At 42.0% G+C, this 25,719-nt stretch overlaps 1 protein-coding gene across 6 annotated transcripts in view; it reads right to left on the reverse strand.

Annotated features, from left to right (window-relative positions):
* Window positions 1–25,719, reverse strand: part of LOC104608736 (propionyl-CoA carboxylase) — a 59,953-nt gene that overhangs the window by 12,923 nt on the left and 21,311 nt on the right. For 5 of the 6 annotated variants that reach the window (XM_010274810.3, XM_088889985.1, XM_088889983.1 and 2 more), the window contains one exon: window positions 19,264–19,502. In XM_010274810.3, the coding sequence (XP_010273112.1) occupies window positions 19,264–19,502 (239 nt within the window). Of the gene's footprint in view, window positions 1–12,376; window positions 12,600–19,263; window positions 19,503–25,719 lie in introns of those variants that run through there. The other variant, XM_088889987.1, reaches the window with a different exon arrangement.

Raw genomic sequence — 25,719 nt, forward strand, 5'->3', positions numbered from 1 at the left:
GGCAAATCAGAACCTACTTCAGAACTGCTTCAGAACCTGCTGTGATCACTTCGGCCAATCAGAATCTGCTCCAGAACTGGTTCAGAACCTTCAGAACTGCTTCAGCTAATCTTAATCAGTGTCACCTTCACAGCGGCTGCAGTCAAGATGTATCCAATATCCAGAGAAGTTTCTTCTAGGGATAACAGGCCTGCGACAAGTGGGAATCTTGTCACCAGCAACAATGGTGATAACTCACAGAATACTCCAACAGTGTCTTCTTCTCTTATGGGACAGGTTGCTGATTCCTCTGGAACTGGTGCTTTGGGCTTCACTGCTAGTGAGGTAGAGGTCCTTAGCAGGGCATTAGCCCGTCTAAGGAATAATTCTTTTGCCTGTACATCTCTTGCCAGATCAGGTACAGCCTCTGCCTTCAGTGCCACTAGCTCTATTGACTCTACTTCTTAGGTTATTGATTCTGGTGCTACTGACCACATGACACATATGTCTTCCCTATTCTCTTCATATCATTTGTTGTCTGGTCAGGATAAGATGAGAGTTGTTGACGGGTCTTTCTCCACTATCTCTGGAAAGGGAATGGTTGACCTAAGCAAGGACCTCTCTCTTAAATCAGTTTTACATGTTCCCAGTCTCACCTCAAATCTTTTGTCTGTTTCAAAACTTACCAAAAATTTGAACTGTAGTATAACCTTTTTTCCTACTCATTGTGTCTTCCAAGACAGATTGACAAGGAGAACGATTGGGTGCGGTCATGAGTATGGAGGACTCTACTATCTTGATGTAGACATCGGTTCAGCCTTACAAGCATCTGTTGGTAGTAGTCTGGAGAATGTGGAGTAAAAAGCTAAGTTGCATCTTTGGCATGCCAGGCTAGGTCATGTGTCTTTCTCTTCATTAGAAATGTTGTTTCCCAAACTGTTTAAGGGCATTTCAAGTCAGAGTTTAACATGTGAAGTATGTCAAGTGTCAAAACAATGTAGAACTGTGTATCCAATTTCCAGTAATGAAATTTGTGCTCCTTTTGATTTGGTTCATTCTGATGTCTGGGGCCCTTCACCCATTGTTTCTTTTGATGGCTTCCGGTACTTTATCAGTTTTATTGACCACTACTCTCGATGCACATGGATGTACCTGTTAAAAGGACGGGATGAAGCACCACGGATAACTATGGCATTTTGCAAGATGATTGAAACGCAGTTTAATAGGAAGATTAAGCAATTCAGGTCAGACAATGCTGCTGAATACTTTGAAAAATCCTTGAACTTATTCATGGAAGATGCTGGCATACTACATCAGTCATCCTGTGCTTATACCCCTCGGCAGAATGGGGTTGTTGAGCGCAAGAATAGACATCTATTGGAGACAGCTCGAGCCTTACTATTCCAGCACAAAGTCCCCAAGCAATACTGGTCTCAAGCGGTACTTACTGCATCATATCTGATAAATCGGATGCCATCTAAGGTGTTGGGTATGAAAACCCCTTTCTCCGTTTTGTGTCCCACTCTTCCAGATTTTTCCCTTCCTCCTTAGGTCTTTGGTTGTATATGTTTCATACATGTGAAGGATCCAAAGAAGACCAAACTGGATCCTAAGGCTACAAAGGGAATATTCCTGGGGTACTCTCCTACACAAAAGGGTTACAAGTGTTATGACCCTGTCTCCAAGAAAAGTATGTCACCAGAGATGTGGTCTTCTTTGAGTCTCAACCCTATTTTCAGTCTTCTCAGAATCCTCTTCAGGGGGAGACTAGTGGGATGGAAGAGGATTCTCATTCTCCCTCCTTTTTTGTTCCCCTATCTACCTCGGGTCTTCCATCCTCTCCTCCTACTCCTTGTTGTGGCATTCCAGGTCAACCCAGTGAGGCTCCCACTATGCCGGTTACCTCTCCTGATGCTGCAGATGTTCCTGAAGGCTCTAGTAGGCAACAGAAAGAGATACTTACATACAACAGAAGAAAAAGGGCCCTCAATCTCATGACAGCAACCAGTTGGACTCGAATCAATCTGTCTCTGCAATCCAAGGTAATTCCAACTCACATACTTCTGATTTGGATCTTCCTATTGCTCTCCGTAAGCCTATTCGCTCTTGCACCACCCGGCACCCCATTGTTGATTTTGTTTCTTACTCACATTTCTCTACTGCCTATCACTCCTTTGTGTCTGCTCTTTCCTCTGTACGTGTTCCTTCTAGGTACTCAGAGGTTGTGTCTGATCCAAGGTCAAAAGAAGCTATGAATGAAGAGATGAAAGCCCTAATGAAAGCAAGAACTTGGGAATTAGTGGATCTGCCAAAGGGGAAGAGCACTATTGGGTGCAAGTGGGTGTTTACTATAAAGCACAGGGAGGACAGGTCTATTGAAAGGTACAAGGCCAGACTTGTGGCAAAGGGGTTTACTCAAAAAGAAGGGATTGACTACAAAGAAACCTTTGCCCCAGTAGCAAAGCTCAACACAATTCGGGTTCTTTTGTCACTAGCAGCAAATTTTTCATGGGAACTTCATCAGCTAGATGTGAAGAATGCCTTCTTAAATGGTGACCTTCATGAAGAGGTATTTATGGAACCTCCACTAGGCTATGATTTTGGTAGAAAGGTGTGCAAATTGAGGAAAGCATTATATGGGTTGAAGCAATCTCCCCGTGCATGGTTTGAGAGGCTTTGTGGGGCCATGAAGAAAGTGGGGTACACTTAGAGTGGTGCAGACCATACCTTGTTCATAAGGAGACAGGATAGCAAACTTACTGCACTCATTGTTTATGTGGATGATACGGTAATTACCGGGAATGACTTGGAAGAGATAAAAAGACTGAAGGAGTTTCTAGCTTCGGAATTTGAGATCAAAGACTTGGGTCATTTGAGATATTTTCTTGAGATTGAAGTTGCCCGGTCAAGAGAGGGAATCTACATATGTCAACGGAAGTATGTTCTTGACCTCCTAGAGGAAACAGGCATGATGGGGTGCAGGCCAGCAGATACTCCAATAGAACAGAATCATGGCCTGCAGGAATCAGTAGGGGAGGACTATTGTGATAGAGAGAGATACCAAAAATTGGTAGGGAAGCTGATATACTTATCCCTCACTCAGCCAGATATTGCTTATGTTGTGCATGTTGTCAATCAATTTATGCACTCTCCAAAGATCCCTCATATGAAAGCAGTTGAAAGGATTCTCAGGTACTTGAAGACTTGCCCAGGGAAGGGAATTCTCTTCAGGAAAAACAATAGAATTGAAATTGAAGCCTACACTGATGCAGATTGGGCTGGGTCTGTTGGAAACAGGAAGTCAACCTCGGGTTACTGTACATTTGTGGGAGGAAACCTGGTCACATGGCGCAGTAAGAAGCAGAATGTAGTGGCTAGATCAAGTGCAGAAGTAGAATATCGAGCTATGGCTCACGGGGTTGCTGAACTCTTATGGCTCAAAACTCTTCTTAATGAACTTGGCATTAAGGCTGAAGGTCCTCTCAGGCTGTATTGTGACAATAAAGCTGCCATCAACATTGCCAACAATCCCGTGCAGCACGACAGGACAAAACATATTGAGATTGATCGGCACTTTGTTAGAGAAAGAATTGTCTCGGGTGAACTCCGTGTGCCTTATACTCCATCTGAGATGCAAATTGCAGATGTACTGACTAAAGGGCTGGCAGCAACAAAGTTTAGGGACATGCTTGGCAAGCTAAACATGATTGATATCCATGCTTAGCTTGAGGGGGAGTGTTGGATTGAAGTCTTTGTATGTATAAGTATTCGGCTGATAAGAGTTCTTATTAGCCTATACTTAAGTTTAAGTTGTCCTGTACTGGGCCTATGTTAGTGGGCCTAATTCTGTTTAATGTTTTAAGTTGTCTGGGTGTCCCATCACTAATCGGGGGCATTCCAGTAACTTCCTGTATCATTGTACTTCATCATAATATAAATAATAGTACTGTCGACTGAGCTATTCAGTTCGACATTCACAGCATATCAGTGGTGGTGTTCTCCTCTCCTCTACTTCAAGTACAGCTCTCAAGATCACAATGTGCAATACCCACTCGTGGAATTTCTGTCATCCACAGCACCTGCCCAATCAGCATCTATAAAGAATTCCACCTTTAGGTGATTATGTTTACTGAATAGTAGACCTGCTCCAGGATATTTTTTCAAGTATCTAAGAACTCTCTCTGCTGCCTCCATGTGTGGTTTCTTAGGAGAATGCATGAATTGGCTTAGAACCCCAATTGAATAGGCAATGTCTGGACAGGTCATGGACAAATAAATCATCTTTCCCACCAACCTTTGGAACTGTTTCACATCTTTCAGAGGTTCATCATGACAATCACCCAACTTGTGGTCAACATCCATGGGAGTATCTGCTAGCCTTGCACCTAATTTGCCTGTTTCCTGTAATAGATCAAGGGTGTATTTCCTTTGAGAGATAAAGATACCCTTTTCTAAGCGGACGACTACAATTCCAAGGAAATACTTCAGGGGACCTAAATCTTTCACTTCAAATTTAGAGGCAAGGAATTGTTTCAATTTTTGTATTTCTGAACTCCAACTTCCTGTAATGATGATATCATCCACATACACTATCAATACAGCAACTTGTTCCTGACATCTCTTCACAAAGAGTGTATGATCAGACTGACATTGTTTAAAGCTCATCTACTGAACTGCCATGTGAAACTTACTGAACCAAGCTCTGGGAGATTGTTTTAAACCATAAAGGGACTTTCGCAGTTTGCACACCTTATTTTCACTTCCCTTGGCATAGAATCCAGGGGATTGAACCATGTATACTTCCTCCTCTAAGTCACCATTCAGAAAAGCATTCTTTATGTCCAATTGATGCAATTCCCAATCAAGATTAGCAGCTAATGACAGGAGAACCGTAATTGAGTTCATCTTAGCTACTGGAGCAAAAGTCTCATCATAGTCAACCCCGTTCACTGTACCCTTTGGCTACTAATCTTGCTTTGTACCTTTCAACTGTTCCGTCTGCCTTGTGTTTAACAATAAACACCCATTTACACCCCACGGGGTCTTTCCCCTTTGGAAGATCCACCAATTCCCAAGTTTGATTTTTGTGAAGAGCATTAATCTCCTCCTTCATAGCATCTGTCCATTCGGGGCATTTTAAGGCTTCTACAACGTTTCTGGGAACAGGGATGCAATCAACTGCAGATAGAAAAGCTCGGTATGAGGGGGAAAGGTGATCATAGGAGGCAAAATGGGTAATGGGGTGTCTGGTAGTGCATGACCTGACTCCCTTTCGTTGAGCAATAGGAATGTCAAGGTCATCCACAGTAGGAGTAGGGGGGTATCAACAGGTGCAACAGGGATTGGACTTACCTCCTGGGAGTCTAACGATGTCGGCTGCTCAATGTTTGGCTGCTCCACATCTCTATCACATTGTTGATCTCTACGACGTGTATGTTGGAAGACACGAAAAGGAGCAAGGTCCGGAATAGAAGGAAGAGAGACTCTGCGGACCTGGACCTGCTTCTCCTCTTCCACACTACTACTCTCCCCGTGAGGAGAAACAGGGAAGAATGACTCGTACTCAAATAAGGACACATCCATAGACACGAAAAACTTATGACTAATGGGATCAAAGCACCGATATCATTTTTGAGATGAGGGATACCCCAGAAAGATACGAGGAATGGACCGAGGGTCTAACTTACCTCGAGACGGAGACAAATCATGAACAAAGGCACGACAACCAAAAACTCTCATGGGAATGGAGAATAAAGGGGACTGAGGGAACAACAACTGATGAGGGGCCATGTAGTTCAGCACTTTGGAGGGCATGCGATTGATGACAGAAGAAAAACAGTCCTTGAGAATGGAGGACTGTTTAGAATAGATGCAGAAATCAAAAGAAAACAGCAGAAATCCTTCTTCTAAGGAAGAGAAGATGAAGAAGAAGATAGCTGCAATAAGGGTTCAGAGAAAGAGAATTTTAAACCTTAATCTCTCCTCCTACCCCCCCTAACACTGTTTTATTAAGTTAAACTTGAATAATTTACAAAGAGGCCCTTAGTTGGGCAAGAAATTAAAAGAACATAACATAGAAAAAATAGGCCCAGAATAAGGCCCATTACAGTAAAGAACATAAAAAATAATAAAGGATAAACAGCCTATGGGCCATTCGGCCCATCTTCTCTACACTCCCCCTCAAGCTGAGCATAGATGTCAATCATGCCAAGCTTGCCAGTATCATGCTGAAGTTTTGCCTTGGGAATGCCCTTGGTGAGAAAATCTGCTAACTGTCCTTCAGAGGTGATGAAAGGAAGACATACTTCACCCGAAGTCACTCTTTCTTGAATGAAGTGTCTATCAACTTCAATATGCTTAGTTCTGTCATGTTGTACTGGGTTATGAGCAATGTTGATGGCGGCCTGATTATCACAGTATAACATCATTGGCTTGTCATGCTCAATCCCTAGTTCCTCCATCAATGATTTTAACCACAATAGTTCAGAAACTCCATGTGCCATGGCTTTGTATTCAGCTTCTGCTGAAGATCGAGCAACAACAGATTGTTTCTTGCTTCTCTAAGAAACAATATTACCAGCCACCAAGCTGCAGTACCCAAAAGTAAATCTTCTGTCATCAATGTTTCCAGCCCAGTCAGCATCAGTATAGGCTTCAAATTTCATATGGCCATGCTTGGCAAATAGAATTCCCTTTCCTGGGGAGCCCTTCAAATAACACAGGATTCGCTCTGCTGCTGCCATATGAGTGTCTCGGGGAGCATGCATGAATTGGCTGATGCAACTGACAGCATATGCAATGTCAGGCCGAGTCATGCATAGATACAGAAGTTTTCCAAGAAGTCTCTGGAAGACTCCTTTGTCTTCTAACAATGTTCCATCTGAAGCAGAGAGTTTTTGACTCATATCAATAGGAGTAGCAACTAGTCTAGCACCCATCTTCCCTGTTTCAGAGAGCAAATCAAGAACATACTTCCTCTGGGAGATAAGAATCCCATCCTTGGATCTAGCAACTTCTATGCCAATGAAGTATCTCAATTCCCCCATATCTTTAATCTCAAACTCTGTATGGAGGAAAGATTTGAGATCATTAATTCTTGAAACATCATTACCAGTCACAACAATATCATCAACATACACAATCGGGTATACTGCCAGGAGCCCTTTCCTCTTCATAAAAAGAGTATGATCAGACTATGTCTGTACATAGCCAAAATTAACAAGGGCAGCCCTAAACCTCTCAAACCATGCTCTAGGAGACTGTTTTAGTCCATAAAAATATCTCTTCAGCTTGCATACCTTTCCTTTCATATTTGTTTCATACATCCCTGGAGGAAGAGACATATAAACCTCCTCATGTAATTCACCATTCAGAAATGCATTCTTTACATCCAATTGATAAAGTAGCCAGTCAGAGTGAGCAGCCAAAGATAGAAGAACTCTCACAGATGTCATCTTGGCAACAAGTGCAAAGGTCTCCAGATAATCAATCCCATATGTCTGTGTATAGCCTTTTGCAACAAGCCTAGCCTTGTACCTCTCAATGGTGCCATCAGCATGATATTTGATAGTAAAGACCCACTTACAGCCAACTGGATCCTTCCCTTCAAGCAAATCAACCACTTCCCAAGTGTCATTCTTGTGCAGGGCACCAATTTCGGATCTCATAGCATCCCTCCATTCTGAAATATTAAGAGCTTCTGACACAAACTTGGGAATAGGGTTAGAAGCAACAGAAGAAAGGTAGGCAAAGTATGAAGGAGAAAGCAAACTATAAGAAAGGTGTTTGGAAATGCAATGTGCAGTACACTTCCTTTTTCCTTTCCTAACAGCAATGGGAATATCAAGGTCAGGGAAGGATAGCTCCAAAGGGGCTGAAACAGTACCTGTTGTCTCATCTGTAAAAGGAAGTGCATGAGGCTCATGTGTTGTAGGGGAAACAACCTGCTCATTTCTGGATCTTTGCCTTTGATACATCCTGGGATTAAAGAGAGGACGAGGAGGTAAAGGGGGAGGAACACTGGGACAGGGAGAGTGGAATGATTGGTCCTCCCTTGATTCATTTGAAGAAGAAAGAGACTCAGTAAAAGATTCAACCGGGACAAGAAGAGGAAGAGCAAAGACTTGTGACAAATCCTCCCCCTTAGGACAATGTCCATCCATAGAGGAACCATAAAAGGAGGAAAGCTCATCAAAGGTGACATCCATTGTGACATATCGAGTACCAATCTTTGGATCAAAGCAACAGTAACCCTTCTGTGTGGAGGAATAACCAAGGAAGATACACTTGTGGGCTTTTGGTTCAAATTTATGTCTTTGGACACTAGGAATATGTACATAACAAGTGCAGCCAAAGACACGAAGAGGAATAGAAAAAAGCTCCTTGTCCAGATGAAGGAGACTGAAAGGAGACTTAAACCCCAAGACCCTGGATGGCATACGGTTTATAAGGTAGGTAGCAATGAGAACAACATCACCCCAAAACTTTGTAGGAACATGTGAGGCAAACAAGATACTTCTTGCAACTTCAACAATATGCCTATTTTTTCTTTCAGCAATTCCATTCTGTTATGGGGTCCTAACACAGGAACTTTGATGAATAACCCCCAAGTCAGAGAGATAGTAGGATAAGTTCTTCTCAAAATATTCTTTTGCATTGTCAGATCTGAAAATTTTAATCCTGGTATCAAACTGGGTTAGGACAAATTCATGGAATTGTCTCACAAGTCTGGGAACTTCATCACGGGATTTCATCAGGACATCCAAGTAAACCGAGAAAAGTCATCAATGAACAAGATAAAATATTTGTAGCCACCCATAGAGGGTAAGTGGTAAGGCCCCCCACACATCAGAGTGCACAATATTAAAAGGAGAAGATCTTTTATTACTCAAAGGATAATTGTTTCTACAATGCTTGACAGCTCACAAGACTCACAATGAAGACTGGACAAACTAATTCCCTTAAACAATTCAGGGAATAAATGACTCAATGCAGAAAAGGAAAGATGACCCAAACGAAAATGACATAACATAACTCGACTGATAGACTCTGTAGATATAGACCCAAAAGCAGCTTTTCAAGGTTGTTCAGGGCACTGTCCCGGAGTATCAAGCAGGTATATTCCATTCGCCTCATGGCCACTCCCAATCACCTTCCGAGACTCCAGATCCTGAAAAACACTGTAGGAAGGAAAGAAGGTTACACAACAGTTTAATGACTTAGTTAGACTACTTACAGATAACAAATTTGTATTTAGTCTAGGTACATGAAGAGCAGAAGGTAGGAACAAGGAATCTGTAGCCTTGATGGTTCCCTTGCTGAAGATAGAGGCAAGAGAACCATCGGCTAGAGTGATTTTGTCACGTCCAGGAAGTAAATCATATGAAACAAACAAGGTAGAAAGGTTGGTCATATGATCAGAAGCACCTGAATCAATAATCCAAGGGATCTTAAGATTACCTGAAATGGTTGTATGATTGGCAGAAGCCCGTATACCTGAATGAGCAAATGCAGAAGAGGCTGAATTTCCTGAAGGGTAGGAAGAAGAAGTCACACCCTCTAGGTGACTGATCATCTTCCCAAACTTCTCATATTCTGCTTTCATGGCTGCTAACTGTGCACAAGCGGTCATCTCTTCAGTATGGTACTTGTCACTATCTGGACCAGCAGCCGCATTAGCACTCCCTGCCCTTTTATTATCATGCTTCTTCTGAAACCGAAGAGGAACAAGATCAGGATGTAATTTCCATAACTTGTCTTTAGTGTGTTTTGGCCTTTTACAATACTCACATACAACATTTTTCTTCCCTGAGCCACTAGGAGTCCCTGCAATCCCTTTGGGTTTCACTCCCATAATAGCAAAGTGATCACTTAGACCAGCCCCTTGAACCTGGACAACCCTTTTGCTCTCTTCACTACTTACCAATGCATATGCTTGTGACAGTGAGACACTCTCCTTGGATAAAATAGTTTGTTTTGTAATATCATACTCTAGGTTTAGTCCGGTTAAGAACTCAAACACCCTGTTTCTTTCAACCAGTTTTCTGTAGGTCTCTGCATAATTAGTGGTGTCCCAGGTTACAGCTTCTATCAAGTCTATTTCTTGCCACAAAGACTTCAGTGTTGAGAAGTATACAGCTAAAGGTTTCTCCCCCTATCTTAAATTCTTCATATCACTTCTCAACTTGTAAGCTCTAGCCACATTTAATTTTTGGGAATAGGTTTCAGTCCCAGATTTCCTTTGCTGAATTCATCCACAAATAGTGTTGGCTAATCTGTGGCTGCATTGAGTTTACAAGCCACCCAATAACAGTATAGTTTTCTTGCATCCACTTCTCATAAGATGGATCATCTTCTGAGGGAGCCTTCTTGCTCCCAGAGATAAAACCCCACTTTCCTCTACTACAGATATGAATCTTTACCGATTGTGACCATGCCAGATAATTAGTTCCATCCAACTTGACTGTGGTCATAGTCAATAAAGAGTCAACAGAGGTTCCCGGAACCTGCCCAGATTCAGCAACATTCTTGTTTTCAATCTTTGAGGAGTTCATTTCTTTAAATACTTCAGAAAGATTTCAACCAACTTCAAAACAAAAAACACCGAAGAAGATGGAACAGGGACTGTGTTAAGCCTGCCTCAAAGCAGCAATACCACAAATCTGAGTCACACGGAACACCAACCAACTTGGTCCGGCCTTCAAGAAATAAAATCAAAAAACCTCCAAACAATGAGCACCTAGCCCAACCTCCTTCAAAAAGATTTCAACCAACTTCAAAACAAAAAACACCGAATGAAAATGGAACAGGGATTGTGTTAAGCCTGCCTCAAAGCAGCAGTACCACAAATCTGAGTCACACGGAACACCAACCAACTTGGTCCGGTCTTCAAGAAATAAAATCAGAAAACCTCCAAACACTGAGCACCCAGCCCAACCTCCTTTTCTAAACAAAAATTCCAGGTACTGACCAAACAGTACCCCCCCCAAAAAAAAAAAGGCAGAGAACAGTCTGTATTGGTGAAGAGACCTTTTTACAAACACAGAGTGGGCAGTAGAGAAGACCACACTGTCAAAAATAAAAAACAGCCCAAAGAACAATTCGTACAGGAGCCCAAAACTAGTTCAAGGGAAACAATAACCAGCAGTACTGATTCCAGAGGTATTTCAGCCACTTGACAGTCCAGAAAAATATGAAACCAACCCAGAAATTTCTGGGCTAAACCAGACTAAAAGAACAGCCGAATAGTTGTACTGTTTCCAAAGAAACTTCGGACACTTCAATAGTCCAGAACAGTAAAAGCAACCCAAAAACTACTGAGCACAACTTTCAATCTCTAATTAAAGCTCTAAATCAGAAACCAACTTGTTTTTCTCCGATTCTTCCTGGTCACCGGACCACTCTCCCAGAGATTTGAATCTTGGGCACCTTCTTCAATCTCCAATGACCTCCAAGAACCAGGCGACTCAAGCTGAAGCTTCCAGCCCAAGAACAACTCTCATGTAGTTGGCTGGACAACACCTATATGAGAGCCCAAGCCAAGTTTAGGCCTGCTCCGATACCAAGAAGAAAAACAGTCCTTGAGAATAGAGGACTGTTTAGAATAGATGCAAAAATCAAAAGAAAACAGCAGAAATCCTTCTTCTAAGGAAGAGAAGATGAAGAAGAAGATGGCTGCAATAAGGGTTCAGAGAAAGAGAGTTTCGAACCTTAATCTCTCCTCTTACCCCCTAACACTATTTTATTAAGTTAAACTTGAATAATTTACAAAGAGGCCCTTAGTTGGGCAAGAAATTAAAAGAACATAACATAGAAAGAATAGGCCCAAAATAAAGCCCATTACAGTAAAGAACATAAAAAATAAGAAAGGATAAACAGCCTATAGGCCATTTGGCCCATCTTCTCTACAATGATATAAGCAGTTGCAAGTATAGCATCCATCCAAAACCTTTTTGGAACATTCATGTGTAACATCATCCCGCGAGCTACCTCAAGGAGGTGTCTGTTTTTTCTTTCTGCAACACCATTTTGTTGTGGTGTTCTGGCGCATGAGCTCCTATGAATAGATCTGTGGGAAACAAAGAACTCATTGAGCGCACCATGGAAGTATTCTTTTGCATTGTCAGATTGGAAGATCTATATTTCAACATGGAACTGCGTAAATACCATCCTCTGGAAGTCTTTCACAATCCTTGGAACTTCGTCTCTACTACACATAGGGAATACCCATGTATAGAGAGAGTAGTCATCGATCAATGTGATAAAGTACTTATATCCGCCCTTAGAGATTACATTAGTAGGCCCCCATACATCAGAATACACAACATGAAAAGGAACACTTGATCTTTTATTATTTGAGTGAAAAGTTGTTCTACATTGTTTGCTCAACTGACACGTTTGACACTGGAACTCTGACACTGAACATGACTTAAATAAAACTAGAAACAAAGACTTTACTATTTCAAAAGAAACATGACCTAATCGACTATGCCACAAAAAAATTTGACTCTTATTTGACTATGTGACTCTGAGGATGACACCGAGAGACCAGTTTTGTTGTCGAGAATGTAGAGACCATCCACTAGGCTCCCTCTACCGATCGTCCTCCCAGAAGTTAGGTCCTGAAAAACACATGAGCCAGGAAAAAAGGTTACACTACAGTTTAAAGAGCTCGTGATACTACTAACTGAAAACAAATTTATAGGAAGTTGAGGGACATGCAATACACAATTCAGGTTAAGGCCATGGGGAAGAGACTGGTTCAGGGGACTCCAAGTGATTCCTTATTGACTATGACCACAGTCAAACTAGATGGAACTAATTATCTGGCATGGTCACAATCAGTAAAGATTTATGTATGTAGTAGAGGAAAGTGGGGGTTCATTTCCGAGGGTAAGAAGGCTCCCCCAGAAGATGATCCATTCTACGAGAAGTGGATGCAAGAAAATTACACTGTCATTGGGTGGCTTGTGAACTCAATGCAGTGACAAATTAGCCAACACTACCTATGGATGAATTCAGCAAAGGAAATTTGGGACAGTGTTGCAGAAACCTATTCCCAAAAACTCAATGTGTCCCGAGCATATAAATTGAGAAGTGATGTAAAGAATTTAAGGCAAGGGGAGAAGCCTCTAGTTGTGTATTTCTCAACCCTGAAGTCTCTATGCAAGAGATTAACCTAATAGAAGTTGTAACTTGAGACACCACCAATGATGCAGAGACCTACAGAAAATTGGTTGAAAGGAACAGGGTTTTTGAGTTCTTAACTGGACTAAACCCAGAATATGATATCACAAAACAGAATATTCTTTCCAAGGAGTGTGTCTCATTGTCACAAGCTTATGCATTGGTGAGTAGTGAAGAGAGCAGAAGGGTTGTCCAGGTTCAAGGGGCTGATATTAGTGATCACTTTGCCAATATGGGGGTTAAACCTAAAGGGAATGCTGGAACTTCTGGTGGCACAGGAAAGAAAGAAGTTATATGTGAGTACTGCAAGAAGCCAAAGCGCACCAAAGACAAGTGTTGGAAACTACATCCTAATCTTGTTCCCATTCGATTTCAGAAAAAGCATGATAGTAAAAGATCAGGAAGTGCAAATGTAGCCGTCGGGCCAGATAGTGAAAAGATGTCTGCTTCTGCATAGTTGGCAGCCACGAAAGCAGAATATGAAAAGTTTGGGAAGATGATCAGTCAACTGGGTGATGTGACTTCTCCTTCCAACCCTTCAGGAAATTCTACTTCTTCTGCATTTGCTCATTCAGGTATAAGGGCTTCTGCCAATCATGCTACCACTTCAGGTAATCTCAAGATCCCTTGGATTATTGACTCAGGTGCTTCTGACCATATGACCAATCTTTCTACCTTGTTTTTCTCATATGACTTGCTTCCTGGACGTGATAAAATCACTTTAGCTGATGGTTCACTTGCCCCTATCTCTGGTAAGGGAACCATCAAGGCTACAGATTCCTTGTTCCTACCTTCTGCCCTTCATGTACCTAAACTAAATACAAATTTGTTGTCTGTAAGTAGTTTAACCAAGTCACTAAACTGTTGTGTAACCTTTTTTCCTTCCTACTGTGTTTTTCAGGATCTAGAGTCTCAGAAGGTGATTGGGAGTGGCCATGAGGCGAACGGAATATACCTGCTTGATACTCCAGGACAATGCACTGATCATCTTGGGAATGTTGCTCTCGGATCTATTTCTTCAGAGTCTGTTAGTCGGATTATGTTGTGTCATCGTCGTTTTGGTCATTTGTCTTTTTCTGCCTTGAGTCATCTATTCCCTGAACTGTTTAAGGGAATTAGTTTGTCCAGTCTTCACTATGAGTCTTGTGAATTGTCAAAGCATTGTAGAAACAATTATCCTTTGAGCAATAAAAGATCTTCTTTTCATTTTAATATTGTGCACTCTGATGTGTGGGGGCCTTACCACTTACCCTCCATGGGTGGCTACAAATATTTTATCTTGTTTATTGATGACTTTTCTCGGTTCACTTGGATATTCCTGATGAAATCCCGTGATGAAGTCCCAAGACTTGTAAGACAATTCCATGAATTTGTTCTAACCCAATTTGATACCAGGATTAAAATCTTCAGATCTGACAATGCAAAAGAATACTTTGAAAAGAACCTATCCTGCTATCTCTCTGACATGGGGGTTATTCATCAAAGCTCATGTGCTAGGACCCCAGAACAGAATGGGGTTGCAGAGAGGAAAAATAGGCATATTGTTGAAGTTGCAAGAAGTATCTTATTTGCCTCACATGTTCCTACAAGGTTTTGGGGTGATGTTGTTCTTACTGCTACCTACCTTATAAATCGTATGCCATCCAAGGTTTTGGGGTTTAAGTCTCCCTTCAATCTCCTTCATCCGGACAAGGACCTTTTTCCTGTTCCTATTCGTGTCTTTGGCTGCACCTGTTATGTACATGTTCCAAGTGTCCAAAGGCATAAATTTGAACCCAAAGCTCAAAAGTGTATCTTCCTTGGTTATTCCCCCACACAGAAGGGTTATTGTTGTTTTGATCCAAAGACTGGCACTCAGTATGTCTCAATGGATGTCACCTTTGATGAGCTTTCCCCCTTTTATGGTTCCTCTCCAGAAGGACATTGTCCACAGGGGGAGGATTTGTCACAGGTGTTTGCTCTTCCTCTTCCTGTCCCTGTTGAGTCTCTTGATGTGTCTGCTTCTCCTTCAAATGTATCAAGGGTGGATCAGTCATTCCATTCTCCCTGTCCCAGTGTTCTTCCCTCTTTACCTCCTCGTCCTATCCTCAATCTCAAGGTGTATCAAAGGCAAAGATCTAGAAATGTGCAGGTTGTTTCTCCTACAATACATGAGCCTCATACACTTCCAGTCAAAGAAGAGACAACAGGTACTGTTTCAGCACCTTTGGAGTCATCCTTCCCTGACCTTGATATTCCCATTGCTGTTAGGAAAGGAAAATGGAAGTGCACTGCAAACTGCATTTCCAAGAACCTTTCTTACAGTTTGCTTTCACCTTCATACTTTGCCTATCTCTCTTCTGTTGCTTCTAACCCTATTCCCAGGTCTGTGTCAGAAGCTCTTAAGATTCCAGAATAGAGGAATGCTATGAGATCTGAAATCGATGCCCTACACAAGAATGACACATGGGAAGTGGTGGATTTGCCTGAAGGGAAGGATCTAGTCGGTTACAAGTGGGTCTTTACTATCAAATACCGAGCTGATGGCACCATTGAAAGGTACAAGGCCAGGCTAGTTGCAAAAGGCTATACACAGACATATGGGATTGATTATTTGGAGACCTTTGCACCTGTTGCCAAGATGACATCTGTGAGGGTTCTTCTATCTTTAGTTGCTCACTTTGACTGGCCCCTTTATCAATTGGACGTGAAGAATGCATTTCTGAATGGTGAATTACATGAGGAGGTTTATATGTCTCTTCTTCCAGGGATGTATGGAACTGATATGAAAGGGAAGGTATGCAGGCTGAAGAAATCTCTTTATGGACTAAAACAGTCCCCTAGAGCATGGTTTGAGAGATTTAGAACAGCACTTGTTAATTTTGGTTATGTGCAGACACAGTCCGATCATACTCTTTTTGTGAAGAGGAGTGGACCTCTGGCAGTATACCTCATTGTGTATGTAGATGATATTGTAGTGACTAGTAATGATGTTTCAGGAATTCATGATCTAAAATCTTTTCTCCATACAGAGTTTGAGATTAAAGATTTGGGGGAATTGAGATACTTTCTTGGCATAGAAGTGGCTCGATCCAAGGATGGGATTCTTATCTCCCAAAGGAAGTATGTTCTTGACTTGCTCTCTGAAACTGGAAAGATGGGTGCTAGACCAGTTGCTACTCCTATTGATACGAGTCATAAACTCTCAGCCTCAGAAGGGACATTGTTAGAAGACAAAGGAATCTTTCAGAGACTTCTTGGGAAACTTTTGTACCTATGCATGACTCGGCCAGATATTGCATATGCAGTCAGTTGTATTAGCCAATTCATGCATGCTCCCCGAGACACTCATATGGCAGTAGCAGAGAGAATCCTATGTTATTTGAAGGGCTCCCCAGGAAAGGGTATTCTGTTTGCCAAGCATGGGCATATGAAACTTGAAGCCTACACCGATGCTGACTGGGCCGGAAACATTGATGACAGAAGATCTACTTCTGGGTATTGCAGCTTGGTGGCTGGTAATGTTGTTTCCTGGAGAAGCAAGAAACAATCGGTTGTTGCTCGGTCTTCTGCTGAAGCTGAATACAGGGCCATGGCACATGGAGTTTCTGAATTATTATGGCTAAAATCATTGATGGAAGAACTTGGGGTTGAATATGACAAGCCAATGATGTTGTACTGTGATAATCAGGCTGCCATCAACATTGCTCACAACCCAGTGCAACATGATAGAACCAAGCATATTGAAGTTGATCGACACTTCATTAGGGAAAGGGTCTCTTTGGGTGAAGTGTGTCTTCCTTTCATCACATCTGAAGGACAGTTAGCAGATTTTCTCACCAAAGGCATTCCCAAGGCAAAACTTCAGCATGATACCAGCAAGCTTGGCATGATTGACATCTATGCTCAGCTTGAGGGGGAGTGTAGAGAAGATGGGCCGAATGGCCCATAGGCTGTTTATTCTTTCTTGTTATTTATGTATTTCTGTAATGGGCCTTATTCTAGGCCCATCCTGTCTATATTAAGTTCTTTGTAATTTCTTGCCCAACTAAGGGCCTCCTTGTAATTATTCAAATCTATCTTAATAAAATAGTGTTAGGGTGTTGAGAGAGAGTAGGTTCGAAACTCTCATTCTCAAACCCTCATTGCCGAACTCTCAAGCTCTCCTCTCTTCAGATTTCTTCAGATGGCATAGTCATAACTGGCAGTGATAGAGTTGGGATTGACAGATTGAAGACCTTCCTACAAGATCACTTTCAAACAAAAGATCTTGGAAAGTCGAAGTATTTCCTAGGTATAGAAGTTGCAAGATCAAAGCAGGGCATAAACCTCTGTTAGCGGAAATATGTACTTGATCTGTTGGAAGAAACAGGGTTACTTGGTGCTAAACCAGCTGAAACCCCCATGGAGCTGAATGTGAAGTTGGGAAGTGACACAGGTGAATTGTTTGATAATCCTGGAAGGTATAGAAGGCTAGTGGGAAAACTGAATTACCTAACTATCACTAGGCTTGATATCTCATATGTTGTCAGTATGGTAAGTCAGCTTATGTAGAGTCCTCGGGTACCTCACTGGGATGCAGTTCTTAGGATTGTGCGGTATTTGAAAGGGGCTCCAGGTCGTGAGTTACTGTATAATCCAGGGGGTAATCTTGAAATAGTTAGATACACTGACGCAGACTAGGCTGGATCTGTATCAGACAGAAGATCCACCACAGGTTATTGCACCTTTCTTGGAGGAAATCTTGTGACTTGGAAGAGCAAGAAGCAGACAGTGGTAGCAAGAAGCAGTGCAGAAGCAGAATACAGGGCCATGGCACACACTGCATGTAAACTAGTGTGGTTGAAGAATCTATTGTAGGAAATCAGGTTCTCAGTAAGCAAACTCATGAAGCTATATTATGACAATCAGATTGTAATTCACATCTCATCCAACCCAGTTTTCCATGAGAGAACTAAACACATAGAGGTAGATTGTCACCTTGTAAGGGAAAAGGTCATCAATGGTGTGATCAAGACAGAGCATGTGAGAACAGGTGATCAATGGGCAGATCTGTTCACAAAAGGGTTGAGTTCAGGGAGAGTGAGCTACATATGTAACAAGTTGGGATTATATGATATATATTCTCCAGCTTGAGGGGGAGTGTTAGAGTCAGTTAGAAAAGGGTATTTTCGTCTTTAAACTTTATGTATTATGTTGATTGTATGTCTCCTCACATGCAGGGGCATTTCAGTCTTTAGTATCTTATAATTCCAAATGCAAGTATATGGTCGACTGGTTAGATGAAGAGTCTAACTAGTTCAACACTTTCTCTCCCTCTTCTTCCTCTTCTTCTTCTTCTTCTTCTTTCTTCTTTCTCTCTCTTCTCTTCTCTGTTCGGCTGAACACTTTCACTCTTAATTTGGTTTTTCTTTTCCTACTCTGTGCTTTATGACACAAACAAACACAGATATCCTCTCTATATCTCCTCACATTAATAGAATAAGGCTCCACCAGGTTTTTTGCCATAGGCTATATGATGTTGCTTTTATTTTATTCTTAATGTTATGTTTGTTTGTTACTTAACCAGGGCTCCTTGTATAAAACATCATTGACTGGACCATTTCTAAGTGACAAACACCCTCCCCTTTCCCAGCCTATCCTTAGCACTTTGACAACTATGTTTTTTTCTGCAACTCATCTCTGCTGCAATCTCTGATTTTTTTTCTAAATCATCTCTCTTCTTCTGTAGTTGCTGTCCAAAATTTTTTGTAACTATTTAATTAATTTACAGAAACTTTTTTGTTACATTTCATCTTCATATCATCTAAGCCTTGTCCCAATTATATGGAGTCAGTTACACGAGTCCTGTTTTTCCATTTTGCTATGCTACAAAAAATTGTTGTAACCATTTTTTATATTTCAAACATGAAAAATTCCCCTATAATCAATTGATCTCTTCTTCCTTACCCATCTAGATTTGAACCCCTTTCTCATATATGAGCCCTAGCTCCCCACCATTCAGCATACCATTGTCTACTAGTTGTAGGACACCCTTCCCGTCATCACAGTTTTCTCATATGACATGGCTCATGGACCCAATGTGAAGATATATTTGCATGAATTGATAAAATAACCAACCTGATTCCACCCCCACCAGCTGGTCCATTTGTGTACAAGGCTGTGAACTCTTTCATAAAATGAAGTGCATGTTCCTTCAGATCAAACAATCCATCCATCCGTAGCCTTACATCTGCACTATCTCTCCTCAATGAAGTGTCATCACTGATATTGGTTGCCTTCAGGCTATCAAGTCCAATAATGTAGGAAAATATGTGGTTGTTAACACCAGGAAGCATTTCTTCCATCCATGACCTGACCTAATAAATGCCAATAACATATTACTACATGTAAATAAAAAGTAAAAAAATCAAATCAAACCAAACATGGATGAACTAAACAGCTTAAGTATTTATCCAATAACAATATGACTGTGTAGAGACAGGGTTGATAATGATATTAGCAATTACTGATTTTTTATTGAAAACTGTAACTTCATTAATACAAAATTAAAATACAACTGTCAACCCCTAAAAAATAGGGTGTTGAACCCCAAGTAATCTTTATTACAAAACTGCCTATAACATACTCTCCCTCACAGTCCCTTGTTTAGCTAGCGTATTAGCTAAACCATTATCTGATCTTCTTGTCCATTTGAAGCAAGCATCAATCTCCCTTGTTATATTGAGGATTTCCCTTATGGGTTGTCTATAAATTCAGGCTCCCAACTTGCCTGATTGCAACCAATCAATTAACAATTTAGAGTCTCCCTCTATCTCAACTTGGTGTAACCCCAATTGTTTGGCATATCTTACACCTTGAAGCAAAGCCATCACCTCCACTCTCAAATGAGTCCCCCACTCCTATTGGACCCGAAAACAAAGCCACAATTCTAAAATCCATCTCTAAATACTCCTATACCTAAAGGGCCCGGGTTACCTCTAGAGCTCCCATCAAAGTTCAGATTCACTCTTTGTTGTGTTGGTGGGGACCAGAATTCCAGCACAATAGGTTTTATGAAAGTTGTAGTTGCCACCACTCCCTAATTCCCAATATATGTCCCCGGCTGAGAAATCTTTAAACAAATCCAATGTTTTCAACCATTGAATAGTCATAATGGTTATTCCTTGGATTTCTCCACTCCTTTAAAGATCCTATTGTTTCTTTCTTCCCAGACTGACCAAGAGAGAACTGCTCTTGTGGCTCTCCACATTAATCTTCCACGCCTCTTCAGTTGCCTAAAAAAGCTTGGATCAAATAGGCTTACCACAGCCAGGGGAGGTGTTCACCTACAACCAAAGATAGAAGAGAACCAAGACCAAATAAAGCACACAAATGGACAACAGATTAATAAGTGTGTGATTGTCTCACCAGAACTCAAGTAGAGGCTACAAACATGGGGTGAAAGGCAAAATTTTGGCCTTTTTCTTTGCAACACATCCAAAATATTGAATTTTTGTAGAACCACCTCCTAGCAAAAATCCTAAATTTTTGGAGGAAAGTTCCTTGTAAGGTTAGCTGATTGAAGGAGGACATCAAAGAAAGAGGAACAAGTGAACACATCATATGGGGAAGGTTTCCAAACTCTACTGTCCAAGATTGATCCAGATAGTTCAACCCTAAAAGAGTAACTAGTTCATCCAACATCACCATTTCCAACTCCTTTAGACCTCTCCTCAATCCCAAGTTCCATGAATTATCAGTAAAAAACTGAAGAGATCACTCTTCTTTTATTTTCTAATGGTGAATAAATAGTAGGGAACCTATCACTGAGGGGAATCTCTCCAACCTAAACATCTTCCCAAAACAACACTTCGCTTCTTGCACAAGCATCAAATTTGAAGTAAGGAAGGATGGAAGGCAGTATACCATGAATAGCTTTCCAAGGAGAACATCGAGAAGCCCTAGGGTCGACTCCCGCATTCCAAACATTGTTTGCCAATCCATGAATGCTAACAGTTACTCTATGCCAAAGTCTATCATGTCCCAACGGCAATCTCCATAACCATTTCCCCAACAATGTTATGTTTCTTAGTCTAATGTTTCTTATTCCTAGGCCTCCATCTCTACTTTAGAAACCACCTCCCACTTCACTAGGTTGCCTTTTTCTGGTGTCTCCTGGTTCCTAAAGGAAGTTCCTCATAATCTTCTCTAGCTGGTTTGCCACTTTCACTAATATCCTAAAGGTAGATAGGAAATACATGGGTAAGTTTGCCAATGTTGACTTAATTAAGGTTATCCTACCTCCTAGGGAAATATAGTTTCTCTTCCAATTTGCAAGTTGCTTTGTAAATCTCTCAATCACTAGATACCAGAAGCTATTTGTATTTGGATTCCTCCCGGTGGTAGTTCCAAATATTGTAATGGCCAATTCCCTACTTCACATCCCAACAATCTAGCTAGCAGATCCACCTCTTCACTCCCTAAATTTACTCCTGCCCCGCAGCTCTTGCCCCAATTTACTTTAGGGTTGGATATCCTCTCAATTTATGTACTATCCTTTTTAGGTTCATAAGTTCTGCTTTCCCCTCACGAAACAAATAATATCATCTGTGTTAAAGTTTGACCTGCCCTAGAATTCTGTCTTGTTCGTTGACTGTAAAGTAAACAGCAAGAAGTAGGAGAGGAAAGAGGAAGAGAGAAAAGAGAGGAAAGAGAGAAAGGCTAGTTCGAATTAGAGAAAAAAGTCATCCCTAGATTCGGCCAGACCTGTTATTATATTATTTAACTTATTGGAAAAGACTTAAGGGCCCTTCTTTAAGTAAGAGGCACTCGAACTAACATAACAGTACACATCAACATTCTCAACAAGTACAAAGACCGAAATACCCCTTCACTAACACCACTAACACTCCCCCTCAAGCTGGTGAGTATATATCATATAATCCCAGCTTGTTACATATGTAGTCCACTCTCCCCCGACTCAAACCTTTTGTAAACAAGTCTGTCCACTGGTTTCCCGTACTAACATATGCAGTTTCTATAACCCCATTCAGCACCTTCTCTCTCACAAAATGACGGTCAACTTCGATGTGCTTGATTCTTTCATGAAACACCGGATTGGAAGAGATATGAACTGCTGCCTGATTGTCACAATAGAGCTCCATTGGAGTACTGATGTCATATCCTATCTCCTGTAGAAGGTTCCTCAGCCACACTAATTCACAAGCAGTATGTGCCATGGCCCTATATTCTGCTTCTGCACTGCTTCTTGCCACAACTGTTTGCTTCTTACTTTTCCACCTTACCAGGTTACCCCTCAGAAAGGTGCAATAGCCTGTGGTAGATTGTTTATCAGACATAGAACCTGCCCAATCAGCATCAGTGTATCCTTCTACTACCAGTTTTCCACCACTCCTGTACAGCAAACCACGACCAGGAGCTCCTTTCAGATACCTCACAATCCTTAGCACTGCATTCCAATGTGGGACCAAAGGTTTCTGCATGAACTGACTCAGCACACTAACCGCAAATGAAATATCTGGCCGAGTAATGGTTAGATAGTTTAGTTTGCCTACAAGTCGTCGGTATCTGCCAGGGTCTTCAAATACTTCACCTATATCACTGCTCAGCCTCGTATTTGTTTCCATAGGTGTCTCAGCCGGTTTAGTACCCAACAACCCTGTTTCTTCCAGTAAATCAAGCACATATTTCCTCTGACACAAATTAATGCCATGCTTAGATCTTGCTACCTCTATGCCCAAAAAGTATTTCAACTTGCCAAGGTCCTTTGTCTGAAAGTGTTCCTGTAGGAATGCCTTCAATCTGTCAATGCCCATTTTATCATTCCCAGTCACAACGATACCATCCACATACACCACCAATATTATTTTGCCTACCGACGAGTCAAAACTGAAGACAGAGTGATCAACTTGGCACTGTTTCATACCAAACTTCTTGACCACCTCACTGAACCTACCAAACCATGCTCGAGTGGACTATTTAAGTCCATAAATAGCCTTCTTAAGTTTGCATACCTTACCATCCTCCCCCTGAGCAACAAACCCTGGTGGTTGCTCCATGTAGACCTCCTCGAGCAAATCACCATGCAAAAAGGCATTTTTGATATCTAGCTGATGGAGAGGCCAATCATACATAGCTGCAAGGGAGATGACGACACGAACTGACCCTATCTTAGCAACCGGAGAGAATGTCTCTGTGTAGTCAATGCCATAGGTTTGGGAGTACCCTTTGGCAACCAGCCGCGCCTTCAGGCGCTCAACACGACCATCTGGCAAGTACTTAACACTATACACCCACTTACAACCGACAGCCTGCTTCCCAGGAGGGAGAGCGGTGAGATCCCAAGTGTGATTATGAGGCAGAGCAGAGAGCTCTTCTTCCATAGCACGGCACCACTCTGGAGAGATAAGGGCTTCCTGGACATCCTTAGGAACAACCACGGAGGATAACAAAGAGATGAACTGGCGATGGGAGGCGGAGAGTTGGGTAAGTGAAACAAAATTGGAAATAGGGTGAAGGGTGCAAGTACGTTTACCTTTCCGGAAGGAAATAGGAAGATCTAGGTCGAAGGCTGGTGTCGGAGCTGGAGCTGGATCTGTCGATGGTGATGAAGCTGGAGGAGCTGCAGCCGGTACACGCGGGCAATGTGTATACACATGACGGATGGGTGGACGGTCAACCGACGGTGGGTGGACGGTCAACCGACGGTGGCACCGGAGGCAAGAACGTAGGCATGACTGGAACCAGAGGAGGTGGATCAGCCACAGGAAGAGGAAGAGGAGGTGGTGATGTGGAGGAAGCAGCAGCACCGGACCCTACGAAGAACGGAGTAGACTCGAAGAATGTAACATCAGCACATACCAAGGAACGACGAGAACTAGGATGATAACACTTGTACCCTTTCTGAGTTCGGGAATAGCCAAGGAAGATACACTTCAGGGAACGTGCATCTAACTTGTCAGTCCCGGGACCCAGATTATGAACGAAGCAGAAACACCCAAATACCCGAGGAAAAAGCGGAAACGGAGACATGTTGGGGAATAAGACACTAAAAGGAGAACGACCATCAAGGATAGACGTGGGCATCCGATTAATTAAGAAACAAGAGGTGAGCATTGCATCGCTCCAAAATATTTTGGGAACATTCATGTGGTGCATGAGGGAGCGTGCCATTTCTACAAGATGGCGGTTCTTTCTCTCAGCAACCCCATTTTGTTGCGGAGTGTAGGTGCATGAAGTTTGGTGTATAATGCCATGTTGGTCCAAGTATTCTTGAAAAGATGAAGACAAGTATTCACGACCATTATCAGAACGGAAAATTTTGATGTGAACACCAAATTGATTGCGGATCTTAGCATAAAATTTCTGGAAGATGGCAAATAATTCACTTCTTTCTTTCATTAAATAGAGCCACGTCATTCTTGAACAGTCATCAACAAAAATAACAAAATATCGGTATCCATTATATGACATCACTTTATAAGGACCCCAAATATCTGAATGAATTAAAGAAAAAAGACTCGACACACGGTTATCGACCCTAGAATGAAAGGGAACACGATGGTGTTTCCCAAATTGACATGACTCACAATCTAAAACAGAAAGTTGACTCAATGAAGGGACTAAGGACTGCAACACTTTCAGCGAAGGATGACCAAATCTACAGTGCCACTGGAGAGGAGAAATGGATGACTGAAGGGCCGTTGACGTTCGTCCACCACCATCAAGATAATACAGTCCACCAGCTTCATGCCCTCCACCAATCTTCATCCCCGTCTTGAGATCCTGAAAAACACACATAGAAGGGTAAAAAGTGATGGAGCACTTAAGGGACTTGGTCAGCTTACTAACAGACATAAGATTAAATGGAAGCTTAGGTACATATAAAACAGAGGATAGGGATACAGGGTCTAGGTCAACATTACCAACACCACATATAGATGATGTGGAGCCATTAGCAAGGGTAACAGATTGTGATGTTGAGCAATGAGTGAGAGATGAAAACACACCTGGAGTTCCCGTCATGTGATCGGAGGCTCCAGAGTCAATAATCCAGGGGTTGGGTGTGGATGCCAAACAAGCCATACTTGAGTGTGCAAAGGAAGTTGTGTTCTGCTGCGACTTGGATTGAACAAACCTCTCATACTCATCCCGAGGAATACTCACCATCTCCTTGCCTGGACCATCTGAGGGAGTAGAAGGCATCGGGTCAGCTGATCGGTTCTCCTGTCTAGAGCTGAAACTGGTGTCACTAGTCATGGCATGGTTGGCCCACGTCGAGGGAGGATCATGTAAGTCATAGCAGTAGTTAATGGTATGTCCATCCAAACCACAATGAGTACACTTCCGTGGACCCGAGCCACGTTCTCTACCACGAGCTCCCCCTGAATCTCTGCCTCCAGTACGACCACCACCACGGATATGTGTAGATCCACCACTACCACTCCTGCCAGACTGGGCTCCCCGAGCCCCACTTCTGCAACCTTGACCTCTCGACACTGCAAATGATGATTTATCGGAGACATTAGAATCCATAGATCCAATGGAAGCCCTCCGAAGACGAGCAAACACTTC

The sequence above is a fragment of the Nelumbo nucifera genome, chromosome 6 (assembly GCF_055504915.1).
Source record: "Nelumbo nucifera cultivar China Antique chromosome 6, China Antique-T2T, whole genome shotgun sequence".
NCBI lineage: Eukaryota > Viridiplantae > Streptophyta > Magnoliopsida > Proteales > Nelumbonaceae > Nelumbo > Nelumbo nucifera.